This window comes from Aquarana catesbeiana, linkage group LG01 (genome assembly GCF_042186555.1).
Source record: "Aquarana catesbeiana isolate 2022-GZ linkage group LG01, ASM4218655v1, whole genome shotgun sequence".
NCBI classification, from domain to species: domain Eukaryota; kingdom Metazoa; phylum Chordata; class Amphibia; order Anura; family Ranidae; genus Aquarana; species Aquarana catesbeiana.
The window spans coordinates 629,812,923-629,836,371 of NC_133324.1; the positions used below are offsets into that span (position 1 = coordinate 629,812,923).

At 41.2% G+C, this 23,449-nt stretch overlaps 1 protein-coding gene across 3 annotated transcripts in view; it reads left to right on the forward strand.

Moving 5' to 3' along the window:
• RUFY3 (RUN and FYVE domain containing 3) overlaps positions 1-7,074 on the forward strand; it is a 132,435-nt gene extending 125,361 nt beyond the window's left edge. For all 3 annotated transcript variants that reach the window (XM_073601008.1, XM_073601009.1, XM_073601010.1), the window contains exons 16-18: positions 328-361; positions 3,093-3,167; positions 6,675-7,074. In XM_073601008.1, coding sequence (XP_073457109.1) covers positions 328-361; positions 3,093-3,167; positions 6,675-6,818 — 253 coding nt within the window. In that variant the 3' untranslated portion in view covers positions 6,819-7,074. The remainder of the gene's footprint in view (positions 1-327; positions 362-3,092; positions 3,168-6,674) is intronic.
• The last annotated feature ends 16,375 nt before the right edge of the window (positions 7,075-23,449 follow it).

Here is a 23,449-nt window from a genome sequence, read left to right on the forward strand (position 1 = left end):
GAAGGGAAGGGTAATCTCTTCTTTGTCAGGTGTTTTAGTGTCCACATTCCCCCCCCCCCCCCTTTTTTTTTTTTTTGTTAGACATTAGGACAGAAAATGGACCTCTGGAAATAGAATCCAGTCTCTCCAGTCAGCTGCAAAAAAATGTTGAGGTCCTTTCCCTCTCCTTCCAATACTAAAATAAAAATGTTTTGGCTGAAGTACAACTTTAGTACTACAGAGAAATGGCAGTGGGGCAGTCTTCTGGAATTTATCTTAAACACATAGTTACTTTATGTTTCTGCCATTTACAACATAAGTTATAAATGTATTTTTTCTTCTTTTCAGACTAAGTTCACATACCATTAACCCAGAAAATGAGGTGTGTATGTAACAGGACCATGCTTTCTTTGCAATGTGATAAAGAATGGTCTGGCATTAATGCTTTGTTGTTATGTTACTAATTCTTGTTGATATTGATCTTAAGAGTGGCCTTGACTTGCTATGTTTAAAGAATAGGGTTGTGTTATGTCATATACTCACTCACAGGTGGAGCATTTTGGGAGAGTAGTATCAGTGTTCCGGATGCCGTTAAAGAATATCTAAACTCAAAAACAAAAATTTTAAAAAAGTTCAGTTTACAGTGCGTAAATGTGGTGGCTGCACATTAGTAGGTACATTATCCTTTTAATCTTTATTTTCACCTGCTAATCCTGCCAGTAGCTTACTTTCTAGAGTGAAAACACTAACTTCCTGTACTAAATGTTTTTGGATTTGGACTACGGATCCCCCCCTCCCTCTCCATTAAATAGATTGGAACTGTTTTGTTTACAGAATACAGCTGGGAATGCTGATGACGTTGAGATTTCAGTGTAGAGCACAAGAAGTTACAATGACACTGAATTTCTGGCAGGCATCAATGGGTATTTCTCCTGTACAGAAATGTGTGCAGAGAAAACTAATGCAGTCATCACATCTAAAAACTAGTAAGCTGCAATATATAAATGTATTACATCTTTGTATGTGGGTTCAGATATCCTTTAACTGCTTTATCAAGGGAAATTGAGGCCTCATGCAAAGTGGACATTTTTTTATCTGCTCCTAAGGGTGTCTGGCGGTTTGTTTTCTTCTGCCTCTAAATGCATCTGCATGTTAGCCTATGTGTCCATGCACACATAGGCTTTTAGAGGAGTTTAGAGGCAGAAAAAAACCCCACTGCCAGTGCATCCAGGGGTAGTGGGGTTTTGGCAGAAAAAACGCTCAATAAAATGAATTAACGCCCAAACGCTTGACGCGGCTAAATGCGCCTAGACACATTTACGCGTCAAGCGTTTTTTCCTGCCAATATGCCACCGCCAGGAGGAAAGGCGCCTAGAAGAGATAAAGAAATGTCCGATGTGCGTGAGGCCTAACAATTAGCTTTCAGCTTCTGATGTAAATATCCCCCTCTAGTGTTCAAAAGTAGAACTGCTTATTTGCTGTGCAAATATGTATGCTAAAATATTTCACACATGGTGTCAACTTTAAGATGATCTGTTGGTGCAGGACTTACAAATCACTAATAATTTACATGGATATGGATCACATAACCTATACTTGTGTAGTTTACATGTATGCACTGGTAATAGTCATTTATGGTAATAGATGTCTTCTTCGGCATGCACTGCTTTTAACCTGAGTCTCTTGATGTAAAAAGATAGGTGAAAGGAGGTACAAAGTGGAACTATGCCAAGAGGATTTTGTATTTTGGGTTTGGGGCAGTGATGGCGAACCTTGGCACCCCAGATGTTTTGGAACTACATTTCCCATGATGCTCAACTACACTGCAGAGTGCATGAGAATCATGGGAAATGTAGTTCCAAAACATCTGGGGTGCCAAGGTTCGCCATCACTGGTTTAGGGGTACTGAACCATTATTTGATCACATGTCAAGTTTTATTACTGTTAGTGGCTCTGGAACCCCCCACTTACTTACCATGAGAGCCAGAGATTGTCTACCCAATGAGCTGGCAATTTAAACATGGATCAGTAATGCAGAACCATGCTGTAGCAGAGCAATCTTTTTGAATGTTCAAGTTTTATGTGTGTACAATGGCTTGAAAAAACATCAAATGCTTTGCCAGGGAAACTATTAAATATGTAGGTATTTTAGCATTATAATTAGTAGTTTGCCTGGAGTTTCACTTTAAATGATAAGTCCACACAAAAGTCATGTTGTAGGTAAAGACTGGTTTCTTATGTCTTGGACGTTTCCTAAACCCACTCCATACTGCGTGAAATAATATAAATATGTGAAAATAAAGACTGTTGGAATTGAAGCTACAATGGCAATCATAAACTCCATTGTCACATTTGCTGCTGCATTAAACACCCCAATCTAAAAAAAAAACCATGGCATGGGTATGTGAATACAAAACTCCAGTCACACAATGCAGCGCTATGTGCTACAAATTTAAATACATAAATAGAAAAACAAATGTGGTACTATGTAAAAAGTCTCTGACACAGTGTAATCATTACAAGTGTCAAATAATCTAGTCCTAAAGAAGCTGCAAGAAGACTGCAAACAAAAGATAGGCACCAAAAGTCCAAAGTGATTTCTGTAATCCAATCCACAATACAGTGCTCGGTGCCTTCACTACCCTCCAGACCGACACTCGCTATTATTATGTGCCTCGCTAATTTATGTCTTCGACATGTATGTCTCCCCTAGTCAATGACTTTGTTCCCATCTACCTGGGAATTTTTGTTGTGTTCCAGTTTTCTTCTTCACATAGAGTGAGATCCCTTCATAAGGACCAACGCTGGTATATAAACCTAACTATATAAGGAATTGTCAGGTGGTAAAAACTTTCCATCTACCAAAAACAGGAATATCAATTTTGCATGGACAATGATAATAACAAGGACAGTCCATTCCATCGTGATTGCAGAACAAACTAGAATTGATCTACTGGGAAAAATAAAGTGTCAGCTACTTACTGGGATGACAAGCGTTCATACCTGGTGTAAACAAATGCTAACCTCTTTTGACAGCTCATCATATTGCATTCAATTTGAACTTCTTATGATGTGACATGTGAAAATTCAATTTATTTATTATCTCTCATTAGGATCAAGACAGTGAAAAGAAGATCCTTCAGATGTGCCAGCTTTGCCGAGAGGAATCAAGCATATTGCTTACTAAGGTACTTTTTTCTATACTGTATACTTTATTTTTCTATACTTGATATTAAATCAGTAAATGTATTTATACCACATCATCGCTATATTTACAGTATGATCAGAGTCTAGCTGTGTAACAGCTATTCTGAATACTGTACAGCCAATCACATGAAACATGACTAAATGATTATTGTAGCATTAATCACTCAAAACCAAATAAGTGACATTTTCAAGAGTGAGCAACAAAAGTCATGTGTTTTTTTTTTTTTTTTTTGTTTTTATAGTGCAGGTTAGAATTAGAAATTTAGAGATGATTGGTTGCTAAGAACTAGACAGATGGCTTTATTTTCCTCTGCTGGCCAAAAACACAGTGATTTTCTGGCAAAAACAACTAAACAAGACATGGCAACTTATTACCAACAATTCATACTGTATATTTCTGACTATATTTAAGAGAGAGAAGGGATTGGGGGGGGGGTTGAAAATACTTAAAGCGGAGCTCCGCCGAATTTTTTTTTTTTAAAAAGTCAGCAGCTACAAATACTGCAGCTGCTGACTTTTAAAACATGGACACTCACCTGTCCAGGGCGCCCGCGATGTCGGCACCCGAGGCCGAACCGTCTCTCGGTCCTCGGGTGCTGCCGCCTCCATCTTCGGTAAGGGAATCAGGAAGTGAAGCCGTGCGGCTTCACTTCCCGATTCCCTACTGCGCATGCGCGAGTCGCGCAGCGCAATACGGCTGGTCCCTGCTGTCTCTGGGACCCATGTGTTTCCCAGCAGACAGCGGGGAGGAAACAGGAAGTGGCGTAAATAACCGCAGATTCTGCGGCTATCTATGCCGGAAGTGGGTACAGATACCTGTAATATACAGGTATCTGCACCCCCCTCCCCCCTGAAAGGTGCCAACTGTGACACCGGAGGGGGGGAGGAATCCAATGAGTGGAAGTTCCACTTTTGGGTGGAACTCCACTTTAAACTATTAGCATAGAAGTGTGTGTTTTATTGATATTCAGTCTTTGCTGAAAAATAGGAAAAATTGTGTTTGAAAGTCAATTACTAGGCACCAAAAGCAATTCTAATGCCGCGTACACACGAGCGGACTTCTCGTCGGACTGAACTTCAAAGGACTTTTAAACGGAGTTCCGATGGAGTTCTGACGAAACGGACTTGCCTACACACAATCCCACCAAAGTCTGATCGTTTGGAATGTGATGACGTAGGACTGGACTAGATAAGGAACTTCAATAGCTAGTAGCCAATAGCTGCCCTTGCGTCTTTTCGGTCCGTCGGACTAGCATACAGACCAACGTTTTTTTTCGATAGGAATCGAGTCCGTCAGAAAGATTTCAAACATGATCTATTTCTAAGGTCTGTCACATTTTTCGACAGAAAAGGTCCGATGAAGCCGACACACGATCGGAATGTCTGACAAATTTGTTCCGTCGGACCTTTTCTGCCGGAAAGTCCGGTCGTATGTACACGGCATAACTCTGTTGCAATAGAGACCTACGTTATAGTACAGTATATGAAGTAGAAGAAGACAAACAGCTGGTGTGGGTGGCAAGAACAGCATGACAACGCTTCTAATGTATTTCAGCCGCAGTGGCCTCCCATATCTTTAATTTTGAAATGTTGTCTGTGGTAAACTTTAATACTTTATGCATAACAAACTTCAAAATAGCCACACTATTTGTTATCCAGAACAGCCATTACAACCACTAATATTGCAGTAAGAGTTGATCAATACTAAGGCCATAATATCTAAGGAACCCCTAATGGCTGTTGCAGATTATGTCTTTGGGCTACTATCTTGCAGAAAGTTTGGAGTTTAAGTGGTACCCTTTATTGGCTAACTTTGGTTATTAAAGATTACATTTTGTGGGATAACTTGAACCCTTCTTTATTCAACCGTCCTTTATACAGTCAGGCTTTATACAACAGTCACTACTGCGACTATCTTGTAAATTATTGTAGTATAATTGTGCTCTATAATACTGTGGAAAGAGCAGTAACCCATAGCAACTTTGTGTGTGTAATATATATATATATATATATATATATATATATATATATAGTGAGCTCTGACTGTGAAAGGACACCTGTAATGAGAGAAATAAGGGAGCTGCCATTGCTGACCCCCTTCTGAAAATGCTAGTTGGCTGGCTCTTTATGGCTTTACTATGTGTGTCACTGAGCTGGAACATGCATGCAGCAGTCATTACTGCTGATCTTTATGCTTATTCCAGGTCTTGGAGCTATTGGATTAGCAAACCAAAGAGGCAATTACTATTAAAGGAGCCTACTGTAGCACTGAGAGCATATAGGTTTACCCCAGTACGTGTTTACTTTAAGGGTTACTACATGTTGTACACCAACATTACATTTTTACTTAACCTCCAAGCATACAGGTTGCTATTTCTGTAATTCTCGGAACTGTTAAATACATTTACACTGCACAAATCATGTTAATATCTGAGGAAAGGAAATACCACATTCTTGCCAGAAAATATTACTCCTGAACCTCCTTGTGTAACCTAAAGGCCCAACTCCCTGCCAACCAATGACATTGGTTCTGCTGTCTGTGTCATTACACTGGGCTTGCAGTGCTGTGCAGACACCCCTTTAGAGAGCAGGTCCAGTTAGCCCTGTAGAGTATGGCTTTGGTTTTCTGGGTTGAAGTATGCTAAGCATCTTTCAACCAGGAAGACTGGAATCTGGAAGATAATGCTGAAGAGGAGGTAAGTATTGCAGCCATAGGTGCTATTGTTTTTAATTTAAACAGTGTTTTTTGTCTTTTGTCATTGTTTCTCCAGTAGTCTCTATACATACTACTGTATGTTTCATCTGCATTGATCCTAGATTTTAAAGTGTTACTAAACCCACAATAGTTAAATCAGTCTGTATATGCAGTGAAGAATGCTTGTTATACTCACTGTGGAACCTAAGGGGTTAATCCTCCGCCATGTGTAAAAAGGCGGTTTGATCCTGTCTTCTCTGATCTCCCATTCTTTTACTGTCCCCAATCCTTCTGCTGCTAATACACAGCCTTGGAAGGCACTCTGCATATGCTCAGTTTGGTGTGTATTGCTAGAAAAAAAAAAAAAAAATGTTTTTTATTTTGGAAGAGTGCATGTGATCGGTACAGGGCCAATCCGCACTGTCCAGACAGACTGGCGGGGATCATGCAGCCTTATAGGACAGTCAAAGGAGAATGAAAACTCCTCCTACAAGCTTTAACCTGTTCTCAGCCAGACACTGATAGAAGTTACAAGACTGCTATATATGCTGATGAGAAAAGGTATTTAGCGGTTTATATTTTACTAAAATAATTGCATTTCCATTTTATGTGTACTGTGGGAGACCAGATATAGTAAATGCAGGGTCCTGGGTTTAGTAACACTTTAATGATTAATTTTACACTCCCACATTCTTTTTCAGGGAGAGGGCAGTAACGTGATGCAATATAGCAAAAGCCCTTTAGAGCACAAGTGTTTAAGATGAATGATTCTAGTTTTCTTTTTGCATTGCAGAATGAGTGCAGGAACTGTGGGGGGATCTTCTGCTCAACATGCTCATCCAATGAAATCCCACTTCCTTCTTCCATCAATCCAGAGCGAGTCTGTAACCTTTGTCACCAGAGACTGATACAGCAGTATTGTAGCAGCCCATCCTAAAACTCTGTAAACCAACAATGTATGTGATATATGCTGATCTCATGGCATCTAATGCACACTTCGACAAAGAAAAAATCCACCAAGCAACAACAAATTCTTATTGATGGAGCTCATCTCTATGCTTCTGAAAAACTGGAATGTGCTTTGACAGGTCTGTTTAACCCACTGCCTGTAGCAAAGTATAACTGGAAGTCTGGGGAATTTGGGTATTGCTGCTCAATCTTAATAGTTAATAAACGTGTGCTCCTTGTGATGATATTGACACATCTGGACCTGAATATTCATGTGAATGAGAACATCCGGAATGCAAAAAAAAAAAAAGAGACTGAAACCACACTGCTTGGAATTTGCACATATATAAAGCAGATACAGAAAGCACATTAATTTCTGGTACTTATAGGCAACAGGTGGCAGTACATGTGCTGATTCATCAGTAGAACATGCTAGATCTGATCTGCCAGTGTGTGCTAACAGAATTGATGTCTGACTTTGACACAAATCCAGTTTGCAAATAAGGTGCAGTAAGTGAAGCACTTCTAGACCAATGGCAAACATGTTTCCCATACTTAGTGCATACAGGATCTAAAGCAGAAAGACAATTACAGATAAATATACAACCTCCTGAAAGGCCCTTTCATGTGAAAAAGGTTTTTGGACAGTTATTTCAAATAACTAGATGGACAGTCTTGTAGCCCACTCTATTTTTTGATTTAAAAAATATGACAGGTCTTCTTTGCATCAATATACATACAACTGGATGGGTAATCTGGCAATTATATTGCATACTAAAAAAAAAAAAAAAAAATATTGATGGAAATGTTTTTTTTTTTTTTTCTTATTCTGTTACCATACAACGTTTCTTTGGTTAGTGTATAGCGATCTATAGACCAGCATGCAATAACAGTTTAATTTTGTGTGCTCAGATGAGGCATTGTGTAGAAGTGTGATTACTAGTACTCCCATGTGGATATTGGGTAGGCACTGTGTGGTTCCTTCACTGCTACCTGCACTGGAGAATCCTCTAACACTAGAAAGGCAGGAGTAACACAGGTCACATATGCAGGAGATCAGCGGAATGTCACAGCAAGACTGCAGGAGTACTGTTGAGCTTCTCAGAAGTAACCACTTTTGTTAAGGCTTCCATTGCTGACTTTTCCTCCTTTAAATATTAGTTGTCTGCCTATCATCTACATTTAATTTCATACATTCTTTGAATGGCTGACCTGGAACAAGTATACAGATTAGAAGTTCTAACTATATTTCCTGCATGCGTGTTCCATATAGAGCCCAGAGTGTATTGAAGTTGGAGGATCTGTATTACTACCAGGCCACTAGCATTTTCAGGAGGAGGCCAACAATGGCAGTCTCTAGTTTTTGGAGGTTTTTTCTAACCCAACAGGCCACCTGTTTGAAAACATCATGTCCAGCCATAGCTTTTCAAACAAAATAAGCAAGAAGTGGTGAAGAAGGCAACCAGATTTGTATGACCTAAAAAAAGACTGGGTTCACACACCCACTAGTTTTTTATGTATAGCTCAACTCTGACGGGAACGATTTAATAAATTGTGACGTGATCCTAGACCAGATTTGCTAAAGTAAACCTGTGTTCAGAAGTGTACTCATTTGCAGGGGATTTGAAAAATAAAGGAAGATTCACTTTTACATGAATGTTGTGGTAAGCACAGATATATTTCATCACATTTAAAAAAATATGGCCTGGGAAAACATCACACATAAATAAATAAGGTGATGGGTGTCTGAATGGCTAGTAACTTCAGGATGGGCCTGGGAATTCATTTGAGAAGATCTTGCCTTCAGAGTATACCCTCAAGTGATGTAAAGTGCAGTTGGCTTTGGGTGGACTAAAGCCTAATACATACTAGGAAGGTCTTTTTTTTTTTTTTTTAAACTGAGGAGCTCAAGAGGAGCGCCTGTATTAACAATCCGATGTTAGCACATCGATTCCCCCCCCCCCACCACCAGAACACACCGGTCAGCAATTTTAGCCATTGGCTGAGAGCGCTGATCGGATGCCAATTTCAATTATGCCCCTTCGACAGAAGCCAGACCGGCTACCGTACTGGCCGAGTGTTGGCTGGTTTCTATTGAACCGCCCAATATTCGGCCTGTGTGTACAGGGCTTAAACCTTTAAATACTAGTAAGCTAAAGTTCTGATTAAAAATAGACAACTATAAAGCTGTGGAAAAATATAACAATCTGTGCATTATACTTGAGATTTACCATGCAATGTGAGGGCCTAAACAATCTATTCAGATTATAGACAGTAGGGTAGGCCAGGGTAAATTGTAATGAGTATTGCCAACTGAATAATAGTAATAGGTTTACAAAACGTAGGATATAAAAAAACTGTAAAAAATAACCATTTTAGTGTTTAATCCAGTGAATATTCCTAAAATTGCTGTCTGTTATAATTTGCCCCACACTTGTCCGCTTTGCTACTCTTTCCACTTTTCTGCAATGTAGAAAATTGGTATGGTCCCATGAAAAGGAGAATTGCAAGGATTCACTGCTGCTTTTTTGATGGACTATGCTCAATTCTTTAATTCAAATGGCCAATCCACTGCTAACCCATTAAACGGCTCATCTGCACAAGAACACTTGCAGTTTTAAAGAGGTATTGTTGTTTTTTACATGCATGTTCCAGCTTTGAAGTGTGATTTTTTTTTTTTTTCTATTTTTTTTTTTCTGTGGATGCATTTAAAATGCACCAAAACTTCTTTCTTAAAAAGCTCTAAGTTTTCAATACCCAGAGGCGGCAGGTTTTTGGACGTACAGTAGTACCTTGGATTACAAGCATAATTAGTTCCAGAAGAATGCTTGTTTCCCCATAGGAAAAAATGGAAACTCAGATAATCCATTCCAGTGGCACTGCCAGGATTTTTAAAAAATAGCTTGTATTGCGAAATGCTCGTAAACCGCGTTACTCGCAATCCGAAGTATTACTGTATATGAAAAAATTTTCATATGAAGAAAACTTTTTCATTATCATCCACTGAATGACACAGGAATTGTAGTTCATTCCACAAGAGGTTTGGACGCTGGCAAAAAAAATTTAAACCAGCCCCTGTACAACCCCGTCTCTAACCAACATGCTTCATTGTTTCGCTAGAGTCTTAGGAGGTTGGCTGCTTTAACTCTGACTATATTTTTCTCTTCTGTCCATGTTCACAGAGGTGTCCCACAACCTTTGGTGCAACCCATTCTCTGCTGACTCATTCTGTGATTAGGTCATTCATTGTGGTTTACACATCATATAACATTGGAGCACTGGACTGCCTAATAGCATTTCTCAGTCCTTCATGTACTAGATTAGAAAATGCAGAGTGCTCTCCAGGTCTATAGCCTCTCACAACTCATTTAATGAACATGGCCTGTCAGGCTAAAGCAATGGGAGCTACCTCACAGTTTTCACAGTTGAGCACCATTTTTTACAATTTCCACCCTGTTGATCTTTTTACCTGAGGTAACAGTTGAGCTTGAGAGAAATCCGTATTGATACTGCCCGCTAGGAGAAGCATTGTACATGGACTCCCTTCCTGCCTTTCGGCTTAAAAGGAAGCATCTTCCGGCTGCATTTATTATACTTTACTTAACAACTCTCCTACAACCCTCCATCAGTAACGTCTGCCTGGGTTTGTAACTACACAAGGGCTTGCCCTACATTGCGCTTAGTTTGCCTTACCACTAGTGGTGAAACATGCCTTTTGAAAGACACTCACAGGTGTGCAACAGGTGACCTTGTCCATACTCCCCTACTATTTTTCGGGATTGACTGAACAGTATCCTTAGATCCATAGGATCATCCTTGTCAGTAGGTTCTATAGCTTCACTGGCTGAGCATGAGACCTGGACTGTGTCTACCAGGTCTCTTATATCCACTCCCAATTTTGTGTCTGTTTATACATAATTATTGGAGCAAACCACTTTCAGAAGCTCCAAACACCTTCTGGCACCCTCCATTGCAGAATATAGTTCTGAGCCCTTATCACTTAGAGTGCCTGAGGCCCCTATCTCAAAATCTTTAAATAAAACTCAGCTTTACAGCCTGCATTTGCAGAGACTGTTTGAACATGTTCTCTATGACTCGAATATGCAAACTGTTGTTTGCAATCTTATTTATGCAGTATGCTTTGCTACTGTATGTCTCTAGGGGATCAACCTGCTGGACCAGGTATAGGGTCTTTTAGACCTTTCCCATACAATCTGTACATGAAACGCTCCTCAGTGAGGACTAGAAACATGCCATGGCTTTCCCCTGATATTCTGATGCAACTATTTTTCTTTGATAGGAAATTGTATTGATTAGTAGCCCCTGTCTTTGGCGAATCCTACCACACAGTTTACAGGAATCTTTACTTTTAGGCCCTCTTCACATATAGTGCAGGGACCTGGATTTTATAGCACTGGATGGATCCAGGTCACCACTAGGACACGTAGAAGACTATTTTCCTATGTGTCCTATTCGCACAGCAACGCAACCCAGAGGTGCAGTGCAGTAAGCTGCAATTAAATGCAGACATACTGCATTTTATTGCAGCATACAGGACAGGATCGCTTGTAACTGTATGGCAGCACATTGCACCATGCTGCTGTGAATTGACGTGAATGAAATTTCACTTTATGCAATTTAAATAAAGCTGACAAAAAAAAGGAAACCGTGTGATGCGCTAAAATGCGCATCACACCGCCCCCTACGGCTGGCTCACTACAGTCAGAGCAGAAAGCTGCCTGCACAAAAAATCTCTGTGGTTTAGTGTCCAGGCAGTATTAACAGGTCCTAGGGGACTTCTTTGATAAACAGTTGAACTCCATGATTCGGTGTCAGTTTGAATCGACTGGAATAACTCTGCTCTCTGTTGGCTTTGTGAAACCATGTCAAAATGGAAAACATCCTTTTAAGAGGGACCCCTCTAACACAAGACAAAAATCCTCATGTTCTGGAATTTGTGGAACAAATGTCTGAAGTGCTATGCTTTAGTTGTGATGGCCTCTCAGAAGAATCTATATTTGTGTGTTGCATGGCTCTGATGTCTTTTCATATGCTTAGAGCACTTTGGCTTTGTTCCTGGGACATAGAATATATGGTTAAAGAACTTGATCATTAGCCTTTTAAAATAAGACATCTCTTCAGTCATGCACTTCACAATGGCATTTATGATCCTCCTGGTTCTCACACTGTGTGCTTGCCTCAACACAGAAGATCTATAGATGGGACAGAAGAACCTGTTCTTCAGCCACAGTTGTTATACCTCCTAGACTTTCCAAGTTTGCCTCCCATGTGAACTGCAGATGTCAGTCAAAAGCCTTATTTGAAGGTGCTCCCCCACTTTTATCAGTGGGTTAGGGTTTTCCCACCCTATTGGACAATTTAGTTTGGATGCTTTGGTTCCTCCCTGTGCTTCCACCATCAAACCAACAAACCATATTTTTCAGCTATCTTATCTCAATTTTTGTATCCAGTGTACATAGTCACAAATTCTTTAGTTTCTTCACACCCTGGGTGCTCGGTTTTCTACAGAACCTTTTTTTTTTTCGGAACACTATCCCACTCTTGACTCCAACTGCTTTTTACAGAGAAGTTTGTTGACATCAAGGATGATTGTTGTACTCACATTTCCTAATGCTCCTCAACCCTGTCTAGCTTCTGAGGGAATTTTGACCTACATGGTCGGCCAACATCAATTCCTTTCACCTTAATGAATTAAGAAATGTCTATAGAGTTGTTGTGGACTCTACTTACCTTATTAGCTACCGATTGTTCATCTGGACTTGTCCATTCTGTCCAAGCCCCCTTTCCCTAAATTCAATAATTCAATTTTCCTGGCAAAAAAATAATTTTTCAAAATTCCTGGATTTGCTCTTACTGCAGTATCCATTTCTTCTGTTGACCACATTGCTACTTTGTCCAGTTCTCCTTTTTTTTTTTTTTTTTTTCTTCTGTTGTTTTAATGTTCCATTTGTATTTTGGTGGACAGATAATTGGTCCCTCGCTGCCTAATGTTAAACCTGGCTAAACATGGTAGCTTTTCCAATAAACATTCGTACAAAAATATGTACAAAAATATGTACGAAAATTTTCAGCCGATTCAGTGACTTGACAAATGTCGTTCAAAAGTACTTCAAAATCTTGTGTGCTTTTAACATTCGATGTTGGAATGAATGGGTTTTACTGGATGAAAATCACATACACTGGGAAAATTTGTTTGTTCAAGAAAATTTCCTTCAAATTTTGTTGTTACTGCGACCAAAAATGAATGTCTAACTGACCCCACAAACAATTAGAAAAGTGAAATGAATGTTCTGAAAATGAAAACAAAGTTCTACTATGGCCAGCTTAACCAAACTTCCGCCTCAGTGCTTGCTTCTTTGCCTTGATATCTCCTTTTGTTTGATCCTTCTCCATTTAGCCATCTTTCAGATGCTGCTTTCTTTCATACTATGTGCAATAGGATTTCCAACTTGCTTGGATTTCTCTGTGACTTTTGCTTGCCTCTTAGTTGGGCCACTTTTGGACATCCAATTGGTCTAAGATTATCTACAATTCCCTCTGTGAGTAATAAAGAAAAATAAAATGTTTGTTCTTCCCTAAAATATTTTTCTTAAAGTCCATTGAGGCACACAGGTCCCACCTCTCTGACTTTATAATGTCCATGTACTGCTTGTCCACAAACTGCTGATCCTCAACGTCTTTTTTTTTTTTTTTTTTTGTTTTTTTTTTTTTTTGTTTGCCAAACCTTTTGTAGGCAGCTGCTTATGATATCATCAGTCTGTTTATTTATAATTCCTGTGTTTCTCAACAGACTTCTAGAAAAAGATTTTACACTTTACAAAAATCTTATTTTTATAGCTAGTATTCTGTTTTAAATGTGGCTTCTAGTTGGCTTTTGCTCACATACAGTACAATTTTCTTAGCAGCTTTTGTGTAGTGTTAACCTTTTGTGAGTTTTCCAGAGGAAAAAAAAAACGAGGGGTTTCCGCATCCTGTAGCCAGAGAGAACCACTGCAATGTATGATTATGCAGCAATACCAGATTACGTAAACCTACATGTGAGCTCTGAAAGGAGGTCTTCCACTGTGAATCCCCCCACACACTACTTTCCCGGGCAGCTGTCAGCAGATTGTTCTTTAAGACATACAAGAGGTTCCTGTACTGCACATGATGTCACGGGAGGCCTACACAACAATATTGGACCCAAACTAAAATGCATACATTTTTGGTCTGATTATGTACAGAGCTGTGATGTGATCTATGCCATCCTGTGATGAATGGAGGTTTCCAGACAGCCATCAATGGGTGCCCAAGTTAGCGGAGCAATAAAGGAATACATCTTGGATATAGATGCCTGTGTAAAGGAACCCTAATTGTAGCTCCTGCTGCTGGTAAAACCTAGTTTGGGGATGTAATGACATAGGGGTCAATGACAAACAGAATTATCATTTTGCCTGTAGATCTCATTTCATGTTGCACATTATTAGTCTTATTGTATGAATCGGAATGTTGCTGACCAAAGAATGTTTTATAAATATAAATTTGTAATATTGTATAGAGATATATATTGGTTGAAAATTGACTATACATTTTCTTACATCTCAGTTGCTGCTATTTTGGGAGCTGTTGGAAGATTTGCTGTATATATTTATAGTGCAGGGTAATGACACAAATTGTATACAACTTGCAAAAGTATAATAAAAATGTTTATTTAAATACCTTGTAAGAAATGTCGCTTTTTATTATAATCAGTTCAAAGGTACTCTACCATTCTGGGTGTGTTTCAGTGCTTCTCTGTTAAGTGCTACTTTTTAACCTGTTCGGCTCCGAACGGTTTACCCCCCTTCATGACCAGGCAAATTTTTGCGATACGGCGCTGCTTTATTTTAACCGCAACGCTGTACCCAAATACAATTGATGTCCTTTTTTTTCCCACAAATAGAGCTTTCTTTTGGTGGTATTTGATCACCTCTGCGGTTTTTATTTTTTCCACTATAAACAAAAAAAGACAATTTTGAAAAAACAAAAAACAAAACTTTTTTACTTTCTGTTATGAAACATATCCAATAAAAAATGTAAAAAATCTAATTTCTTCATAAATTTAGGCCAACAAAGATTCTGCTACATATTTTTTGTAAAAAAAAAAATCCCACTAAGTGTATATTGATTGGTTTGCGCAAAAGTTAAAGCGTCTACAAACTAAGGGATATATTTATGATTTTTTTTTTTTTTTTTTACAATTAATGGCGGCTATCAGTGACTTATAGCGGGACTGCGACATTGAGGTGGACAAATCGGACACTAAGTGACACTTGATACTTTTTTGGGGACCAGTGACACCAATACAGTGATCAGTGTTAAATATGCACTGTCACTGTAATAATGACACTGGCAGGGAAGGGGTTAACATCAGGGGCGCTTAAAGGGTTAACAGTGTGCTCCCTAGGGAGTGCTTTCTAAGGCCCTTTTCACACTGAGGCTCTTCTAAACTGCCAGTGCTTTTGAAGAGCTTTTCAGGCACTTTTGAAGAGCTTTCTATTCATTTTAAGGGCCCTTTCACACTGGGGCGGTGTCGGCGGTAAAGTGCCGCTATTGTTAGCGGCGATTTACCATCGGTATTCGGCCGCTAGCGGGGTGGTTTTACCCCCCGCTAGCGGCCGAGAAAGGATTAAAAACCACCGCAAAGCGCCTCTGCCGCGTATGTATAGCCGTGCTGTCCCATTGATTTCAATGGGCAGGAGCGGTATACACTCCGCTCCTTCACCACTCCGAAGATGCTGCTGGCAGGACTTTTTTTCCCGTCCTGCTAGTGCACCGCTCCAGTGTGAAAGCCCCTTGGGGCTTTCACACTGGAATCAAAGCAGCGGCACTTTCGGGTCGGTTTGCAGGCGCTATTATTGGCGCAATAGCACCTGCAAACCGCCCCAGTGTGAAAGGGCCCTAATGGAGAGGGGCGTTTTTTTCACTGCCATTCCAGCGCAATGCCCCAGTGTGAAAGTATTCATTGATTTTAATGGACATAGGTTTTCGTGAGCTTTTCTTGCGCTTTTTTTTAGCAAGAAAGCGCCTGAAAAGCGGCCCAGTGTGAAAGGGGTCTAAGGCCCCTTTCACACTGGGGCGGTGGGGGCGTCGACGGTAAAACACCGCTATTTTTAGTGGCGCTTTACCGTCGCTTTATCAGGCGGTTTTACCCCCCGCTAGCGGCCGAGAAAGGGTTAAAAACCACTGCAAAGCGCCTCTGCCGCGTATGTATAGCCGCGCTGTCCCATTGATTTCAATGGGCAGGAGCGGTATACACCGGTGGTGTATACACCGCTCCTGCTCATTGAAATCAGTGGGGCAGCGCGGCCAAACCGCCGGCATAGCGCTGCTGCAGCAGCGATTTACGGTGGTTTTAACCCTTTCTCGGTCGCTAACGGAGGGTTAAAAATTGACGGTAAAGCGGCGCACCCACCGCCCCAGTGTAAAAGTAAATATTCACCCACTAGCGGGGCAGTTTTAACCCCCGCTAGTGGCAGAAAAAGGGTTAAAACAACCCATGCTGCTTTGCCGGCGGTTCTGCAGCGGTGCCCATTCAGATCAATGGGCAAGAGCGGTGTATACACCGCTCCAAAGATGCTGCTTGCAGGAGTTTTTTTAATGTCCTGCAAGCGCACCGCTCCCAGTGTAAAAGCCCTCCGGCTTTCACACTGGAGAGACAGGAGCGGCTCTTTACAGGCACTATGCAGGTGCTATTTTTAGCGCTGTAGCGCCTGAAAAACGCCTCAGTGTGAAAGGGGTCTAACTGCGGGAACGGTTTACAATGGTAGGTCGCTGTTTACATAGGCAGGCCGCCGTTCCGCCTCAGTTGGGAACGATTGGCGGGTCCTGGTGGACATTGGGTCCAGTGGACCCGCTGATTGGCTCCCGCTGTGTCCAATCACAGGAAGAGGGTCGCCGACGGCGTGCCTTGCAGACCAAGAAGTGCAGAATCACGTAACTGTATGTAATTCTACGCAGAGGAGCCACTGCCCTGCAGTAAATGTGGGGCAGTCGGCAACAGGTGATTATTACTATTTCCAAAAAAAAAAAAAAAAAAGGAACCACTAAAGGACCTTGAATGTAAAAGATATGGCCTAAAAACTTGAGGGAGCCCTCTCTCCCTGTAGCTGCTTCTCATCCCCCACTGCAATTAACGGCTGTCAAAATGCAGCTGTAAGATGACACATAGTTTGCAACTGTCATTGAGGCTCGGTTCACACTGGTGTGTGACGAGAACCACTGCGATTCCTGTGCAGGTTCCCGCATCGCATCTGAATCGCAGGCAGTTCACACTGACATCTGCGGACCACTGCAGGTGTCAATATAAAAGTTAATGCTACCCCCAAATCGGTTGCAGAATGCAGTGTGAACTGTGGAATCGGATCGCATGGATCTGAACACCCATGCGATCCAATTCCAGTGCGGACAAAAAGGGGGTCCTGCATCATTTTGGTGCGAATGCAAAGCGAGTTCACTCATACAAACTGTATGGCTGAATTTGCATTGCACAGAGATCGCATGTGATGTACACAGCCATGCAATGTGAATCACATGATATGCCTGGCATCGCATAAGTGTGAATAATAATAATGTTTCTCAACCTTTCTTCAGTCAAGGCACCCTTTAAAATTATGCACAATTTCAAGGTACCCCATTCTAAATTGTAAAAAAAAAAAAAAAAAAAAAAAACTAATAGTTTTACATATCGCAGCAAGATCCACAGTCATAGGACACCCAATGCCAGAGGTGATTTTTTTTCTTCCAAAACACTGGTACTGACTAGTATACCAATGTTTCTCTTCTCCCTCAGTTTCTCTCCATCACTCAGCTAATGTGACCTCAGTGCTGACAGAGAGGTGCAGAGGAGGGGCAAAAAAGGATGCTGTGCAGACGTACAACATATCAACCGATGTTGTCATTGGATGTTAGGATGCCGGCAGCTAGAAGGTTGTAATGGTGCACAATGAGAACCTGTGGCTTTGTCTAAGGTAGGCCTGAGCCACCCCCTGGCTTGTATACATATTTGGGGCAATTTTTAGGCATTTTGCAACGTCAACCCTGAAAAAACCTGAAGGCACCCTGGTTGAAAAAGGCTGATCTAAGGGAACAATGTATTGTTACATTGAAGTTACTAGTTCATTTATATGCAGGTCACAGAGGCAACCTCTTTCCAGATGGCATACATTAAAGTAATCTTACAAGTAGAAAAAAAACTGTATTTCTATTTAACTCTTTATTAAACCTAATAATTCCTAATTAAAGTAGAAGGAAAGGTTAAAATAACCCAAGTTTAAAACATTCTCTCCCAACTGCTCATAAATATGCTGCATACTGTTTACAAGAAATCTCCGTGTAATTATCTTTTTTTTTTTTTTTAAATTATCTTTTGAGCAGTCACAAGACCACAGAGCTCTGGATATTTTGTGTCAATGAGCGATTCGACAAAAGCGCTGAATTACACAGGGCTGCGAGGTTAGCCAACAGCTTTCATTGCTCCCCTGTTGTCCGTGGGGAATAGTTCCTTCTTACCAATCATAACCTTTATTGGGGAGGCAGCATCACTTCCTCCCTATTTTTTATTTCTAAATTTTCCACTATTCATTTTTCGGTGTTTTCATTCATTTTTTGTTAATTTTTTTTCAGCATCATATAAAAAGAAAAAAAGTCATCTCTTTTTAGCAGTACAAAATGTTGGATCCCAAAGTACAAGGGGAGCATCAGGGCCCTAAGACCAACACTTTAGATCATTGTCCCTTTTGAGGATGTACAAGACCCCTTTCACACTGAGCCTATAGCACCTCCATAGTGCCCGAAAAAAGCCTCAGCTGCAAACCCAGTGTGAAAGCCCGAGTGCTTTCACACTGGGGCGGTGTGCTGGCAGGGCATCACAAAAAGTCCTGCCAGCAGCTTCTTTGCAGCGGTATAGGAGCGGTGAATACACTGCTCCTGCCCATTAAAAACAGCAAAGCGCCGCTGTAGTGGCGCTTTGCGGGCGGAATTAAACCCCTTTTCGGCCGCTAGCGGGGGGTTAAAACAGCCCTGCTAGCGGCCGAATAGCGCCGCTAAAACGACGGTAAAGTGGCACTAAAAATAGCGCCACTTTACCGCTGACGCCCGGGGCGGCTCAGTGTGAAAGGGGTCTAAGCGTTTAACGATCCAAAATATAAAAGTTTGGTAGCCCTTTCCAAATCCTTGTTTTCTCTAGCAGGCCCTGCTTTTCAAGTTGCCATAACCGTGAGGTCAGTGTGCCAAACCTTGGAATAATGAACACAGCTTATATCAAAGGTTTCAGTCCTTACTGTTCGATCACCGCCGATCCTCTTCTAGCAATCATCCCCGGCGCTTGTATGTTATGCTATGTACAGTATATGGTAGACATATGCACAGAGGGGCATGTATGGTGGGGACACGATCTACCCCATTACATGGCCACAATCGGGTAAGTTCATACTTGAACTGTTGCTGACCCTCACTTTACAACACTAACACAACCTTTAAGATTAGGCTTGGTACTGTAGGTAAGAGGCACCTTTTCAGATGTTGTCCACTTTAAACCATAGAAAATGTTCCCACGTGCAGAGTATTATCAGTATGTATTATGTATGGATAAATTGTCCAGAATATTACATGATAGAATGTTATTTGTTTGCAGGATTTAATTTGAATGATGAATTGGATTAATCTACTCTTGTGCTTTGACAACTTCCTTTTAGGTGTTTTCTCTTACTGGCTTATTGGCCATAGGCAGTGGCAGCTGGTGGTATGGTGGAATCCATGCGTCCTGTGCACTGCATGTAGATTAGGGGCCTGGGCGCATGCATTAGGGGGGCCGTGCCCCTGCACCCCGTATGAATGGGCCGCCCGCCACTGACCTTAGGGGTGGATTGAAAGGAAAGAGTTCACTTCTTTCCATACAGAATATATCTTGTAAGCTGAAGCAGTTCACTGGAATGCTATAATCAAGATGTGACTGCACATGTTTTGCTATCAGACAATACTCTTGGTGCATTCATGTATGGAGTTTAAATGATCAGATTTGAGATGTGAATTGTATGTGACTGGAATTTTAACACAACATACCCTCCATATCTCATAGGCAGTAATGGGAAGGTCAGCCAATATACTTTACATGCACCAGCGAATGAGCATATCTGGTTAATGGAGGAACTTCCAAAAACCTTGTTATTTAGTTCCAAACAACGAGAACATATTTTTTGCTAGCTTTATATACTGTATGGAGAACAGGAAAACCAGAATGGTGTTATTTGGATGGTGAGCTGTATTGGATTTCTGCTAGACATATCGTTTAGTGTTGAGACCAAATAATTAAATTTTAGTCTCATCTGACCATAACACCTTTTTCCATGTGGCCTGAGAATCTTCAAGGTGCATTTAAGATGGTCAGATGAGTCTTCATGCACATGGGGTGTTAGAAAAACGAGCTATAAAGCCACTACCAACACCAGGAAAAAGCGGCTGTAAAAACGCACTTTTAGAAGCTTTTTGCATTGGCGTTAATGCGCGTTTAGCCATGTTAGCTTTTAGTGCCGTTTCTCTGCCTCTATTCAAAATCAGTGGTTCCCTATGAGAGTTGTCTCAACTGATCCGATTTTCAGCTCCCCCTCCCTCCTGGACCATACCAGGCCACACGCCCTCAACATGGGGGGGGGGGTGCTTTGGGGCAGAGGTGGTTCTGCGCCCCCCACCCCAATGCACCTTGTCCCCATATTAATGGATACATGGGCCTCTTCCCCACAACCCTGGGCGGTGGTTGTGGGGGTCTGTGGGCAGAGGGCTTATCGGGACCTGGAACCTCCCTTTTAAGAAGAGGGCCCCCAGATCCAGAAAAAGTCCTTTACTAAAGTAGCTCCAATGTGTTTTCTCCCTCCGGGTTCTGATGTCTTCCTCCAGTTCTTCTTACTTCGCTGTCTTCTTCCTCTGGTTCCTCTGCCTCCCATTCTTCTTCCTGAGGGAGGCATGGCGGTTCCCATCAAGACCAATACCAGACCGAAGGGTCTGGTATGGTCTTTGGGGGGGGACCCCATGCATTTTTTTTTTCATTGTGGCGTGGGGTTCCCCTTCAAGATCCTTAGAGCACAAGTCAGATCATCATGATCCGACTTGGATGCATCTTCATTTAAATCAATGAGCTGAAAGTCGGATCAGTTAAGACGGCTCTCATAGGGAACCATTGAGGGCGTGTGGCCTGGTATTGGGGGGGGCGCTCGCTCGTTCCCCCTTTCCTGACCTGCTGGGCTGCATGCTCAGATAAGAGTCTGATGTGGATTTTGGGGAGGGCCTGTGCCGTATTGTTTTTTGGCGTGGGGGTTCCCATCAAAATTCATACCAGACTGAAGAGTCTGGTATGGATCTTGGGGGGGACCCCACACCGTTTTTTTTTTTAATTATTATTTTGGCGTGGGGTTCCCCTTCAAGATCCATCATCATGATCCGACTTCTATTCAAATCAATGGGCTCTCGTAGGGAACCATTGATTTTGACATGTCAAAAAAAAACAAAAAACGATTGATGCTGTATCGAGCGTTAAGCCACGTTTATCAGCGTCAGATGTTTTTATCAGCGTTTATCCTCAGAACACACTGGCCCTGAGTTTTTATCGCAGCTTGAAAATGCCTATGCCTCTTACAGCCCCTAAAATCCTGTGCATGCGTGAGGCCATAGAATAACATGGAAAGGTGTTTATAAGTTGCAAAAAAAGGTCTGACGCTGGAAAAAGCAGCTGTAAAAATGCCCTGTGTGCATGTGGACTAAAATTTTATTATTTGTTTTCAACACCAAACGATATGTCTGGCGGAAATCCAGTACAGCTCACCATCCAAATAACACCATTCCTACAGTAAAGCATGGAGGTGGTAATAGCCTGTTATGGGGGTGTTTCTGCAGCAGGGACTGGAACACTTGTCATGATATAAGAACAATGGATGTGGAAAAATACCATCAAATTCTTGAGGAAAATCTGCTGCCCTCTGCCAGAAAGTTATCAATGGGAAGAAGGTTTACCTTCCAACATGAAAATGACCCAAAGCACACAGCAAAAATGACCACACAGTGCGTGAAGTAGAAGAAGGTAAATGTCCATGCATGGCATACTCAGAGCCAGACTTAAACCCCATTGAAAATCTGTGAAATGATTTGAAGACTGCAGTCCACAAATGGTCACCATCAAATTTAACTGAACTTGAGCAGTTCTGCAAAGAAGAGTGGGCAAATATTGCAAAGTCTAGATGTGCAAAGTTAGTAGAGACATATCCCAACAGACTAAAGGCTGTAATTAAAGCAAAAGGTGGTCCAACAAAATACTGACAAAGGGGTGATCCTTTTTCCAACGCACTAATTCTGTTTTTGATTATTTTTTTTATTATGTTAGTGTACTATCTTTCACTTGACTGTTATAAGGTGCACTCGTAATTACAGCTGGATAAAACAAAAACTGTGTGTCTTCATTTCAGACTGTAAAGCAACCAAATGTGGTTATTTTAAAGGGGGGGTGATTCTTTTCTATACCCATTGTATATCTGCCTCTGGTGGCAGAAGGATCTGTCACTATGTTTTGGAAATTCTTGCTGTTTGTCTACTTTTCACAGTAAAGCCAAGGAAACAACCCAGTTGTATATTAATGTGTCTTTACTAAAAAGAATGCTGCATATATAAACTATTTACAGTTACAAGATATACAGTTTGCTACAATTATGCATACATACACATATGAACAGGCTACCCATCCTTTCGTAGCAAATTCACTAATCTGTATGCAATATGGATACACTAAAAGTCACTTAGCTTCCAACATAGCTGGTCCACAATTTCTGTAGCAAACAGGACTCCGGGCATTGCAAGTGATTACAGGAAAACAGGTTCTTGGTCTTTGCTTTGTGTTGTTTTGCTTTACAACATGACAAAACAAAACGCAAAGCTGAACGAGGCCTAAGACTGCATTCACATAGGCGTACTAGAGCATACACTTATGGGAGAATCATGTTTGCCTGCAAGGGGATGCACAGGTATTCCGTGCATCCCCATCTAGGTAGTAGACATGTGCACTGACAAAAAAAATTTTGTTTTAGTTTTCGTTTCATACGTTTTTTTGCTTTTACTGGAAATTCGAAAATTCTACTACGGATTTCCGAATTCTCAAAAATTTGAACATTTGAAAATTCAGAAATTTCGGAATTAACTAATTTGTCAAAGTTAAAAAACGAATTTGAAACTAAACGAATTGCACATGTCTACTACTTACACCGACAATTTGTTAATTCTACCTTTTGAAAACAATATTGGACACACCCACACAGATTAAAAAAATGTGCATTTATATATTTTTGCATTTGAGCCTGCAAGGCATTACAACCACGATCAGTGGATGGCAGGTGCAATGCTCAGGCTCCTGCAGACTATTCTTCTAGCTGCAGGTTTATACAGAGGTACAGACATTCAGTTACTGGGCTGGAAGAAGAGATCAGTGGACTACGGGTGCGGTGATGTCCCACACTTGTGTTCAATTCAGTGGAGGCACCAGAATGGGGGGTGCTATACCACTTTCAAAATTTCTTTAAGCACCCCCATCCATTGGGCATCTGC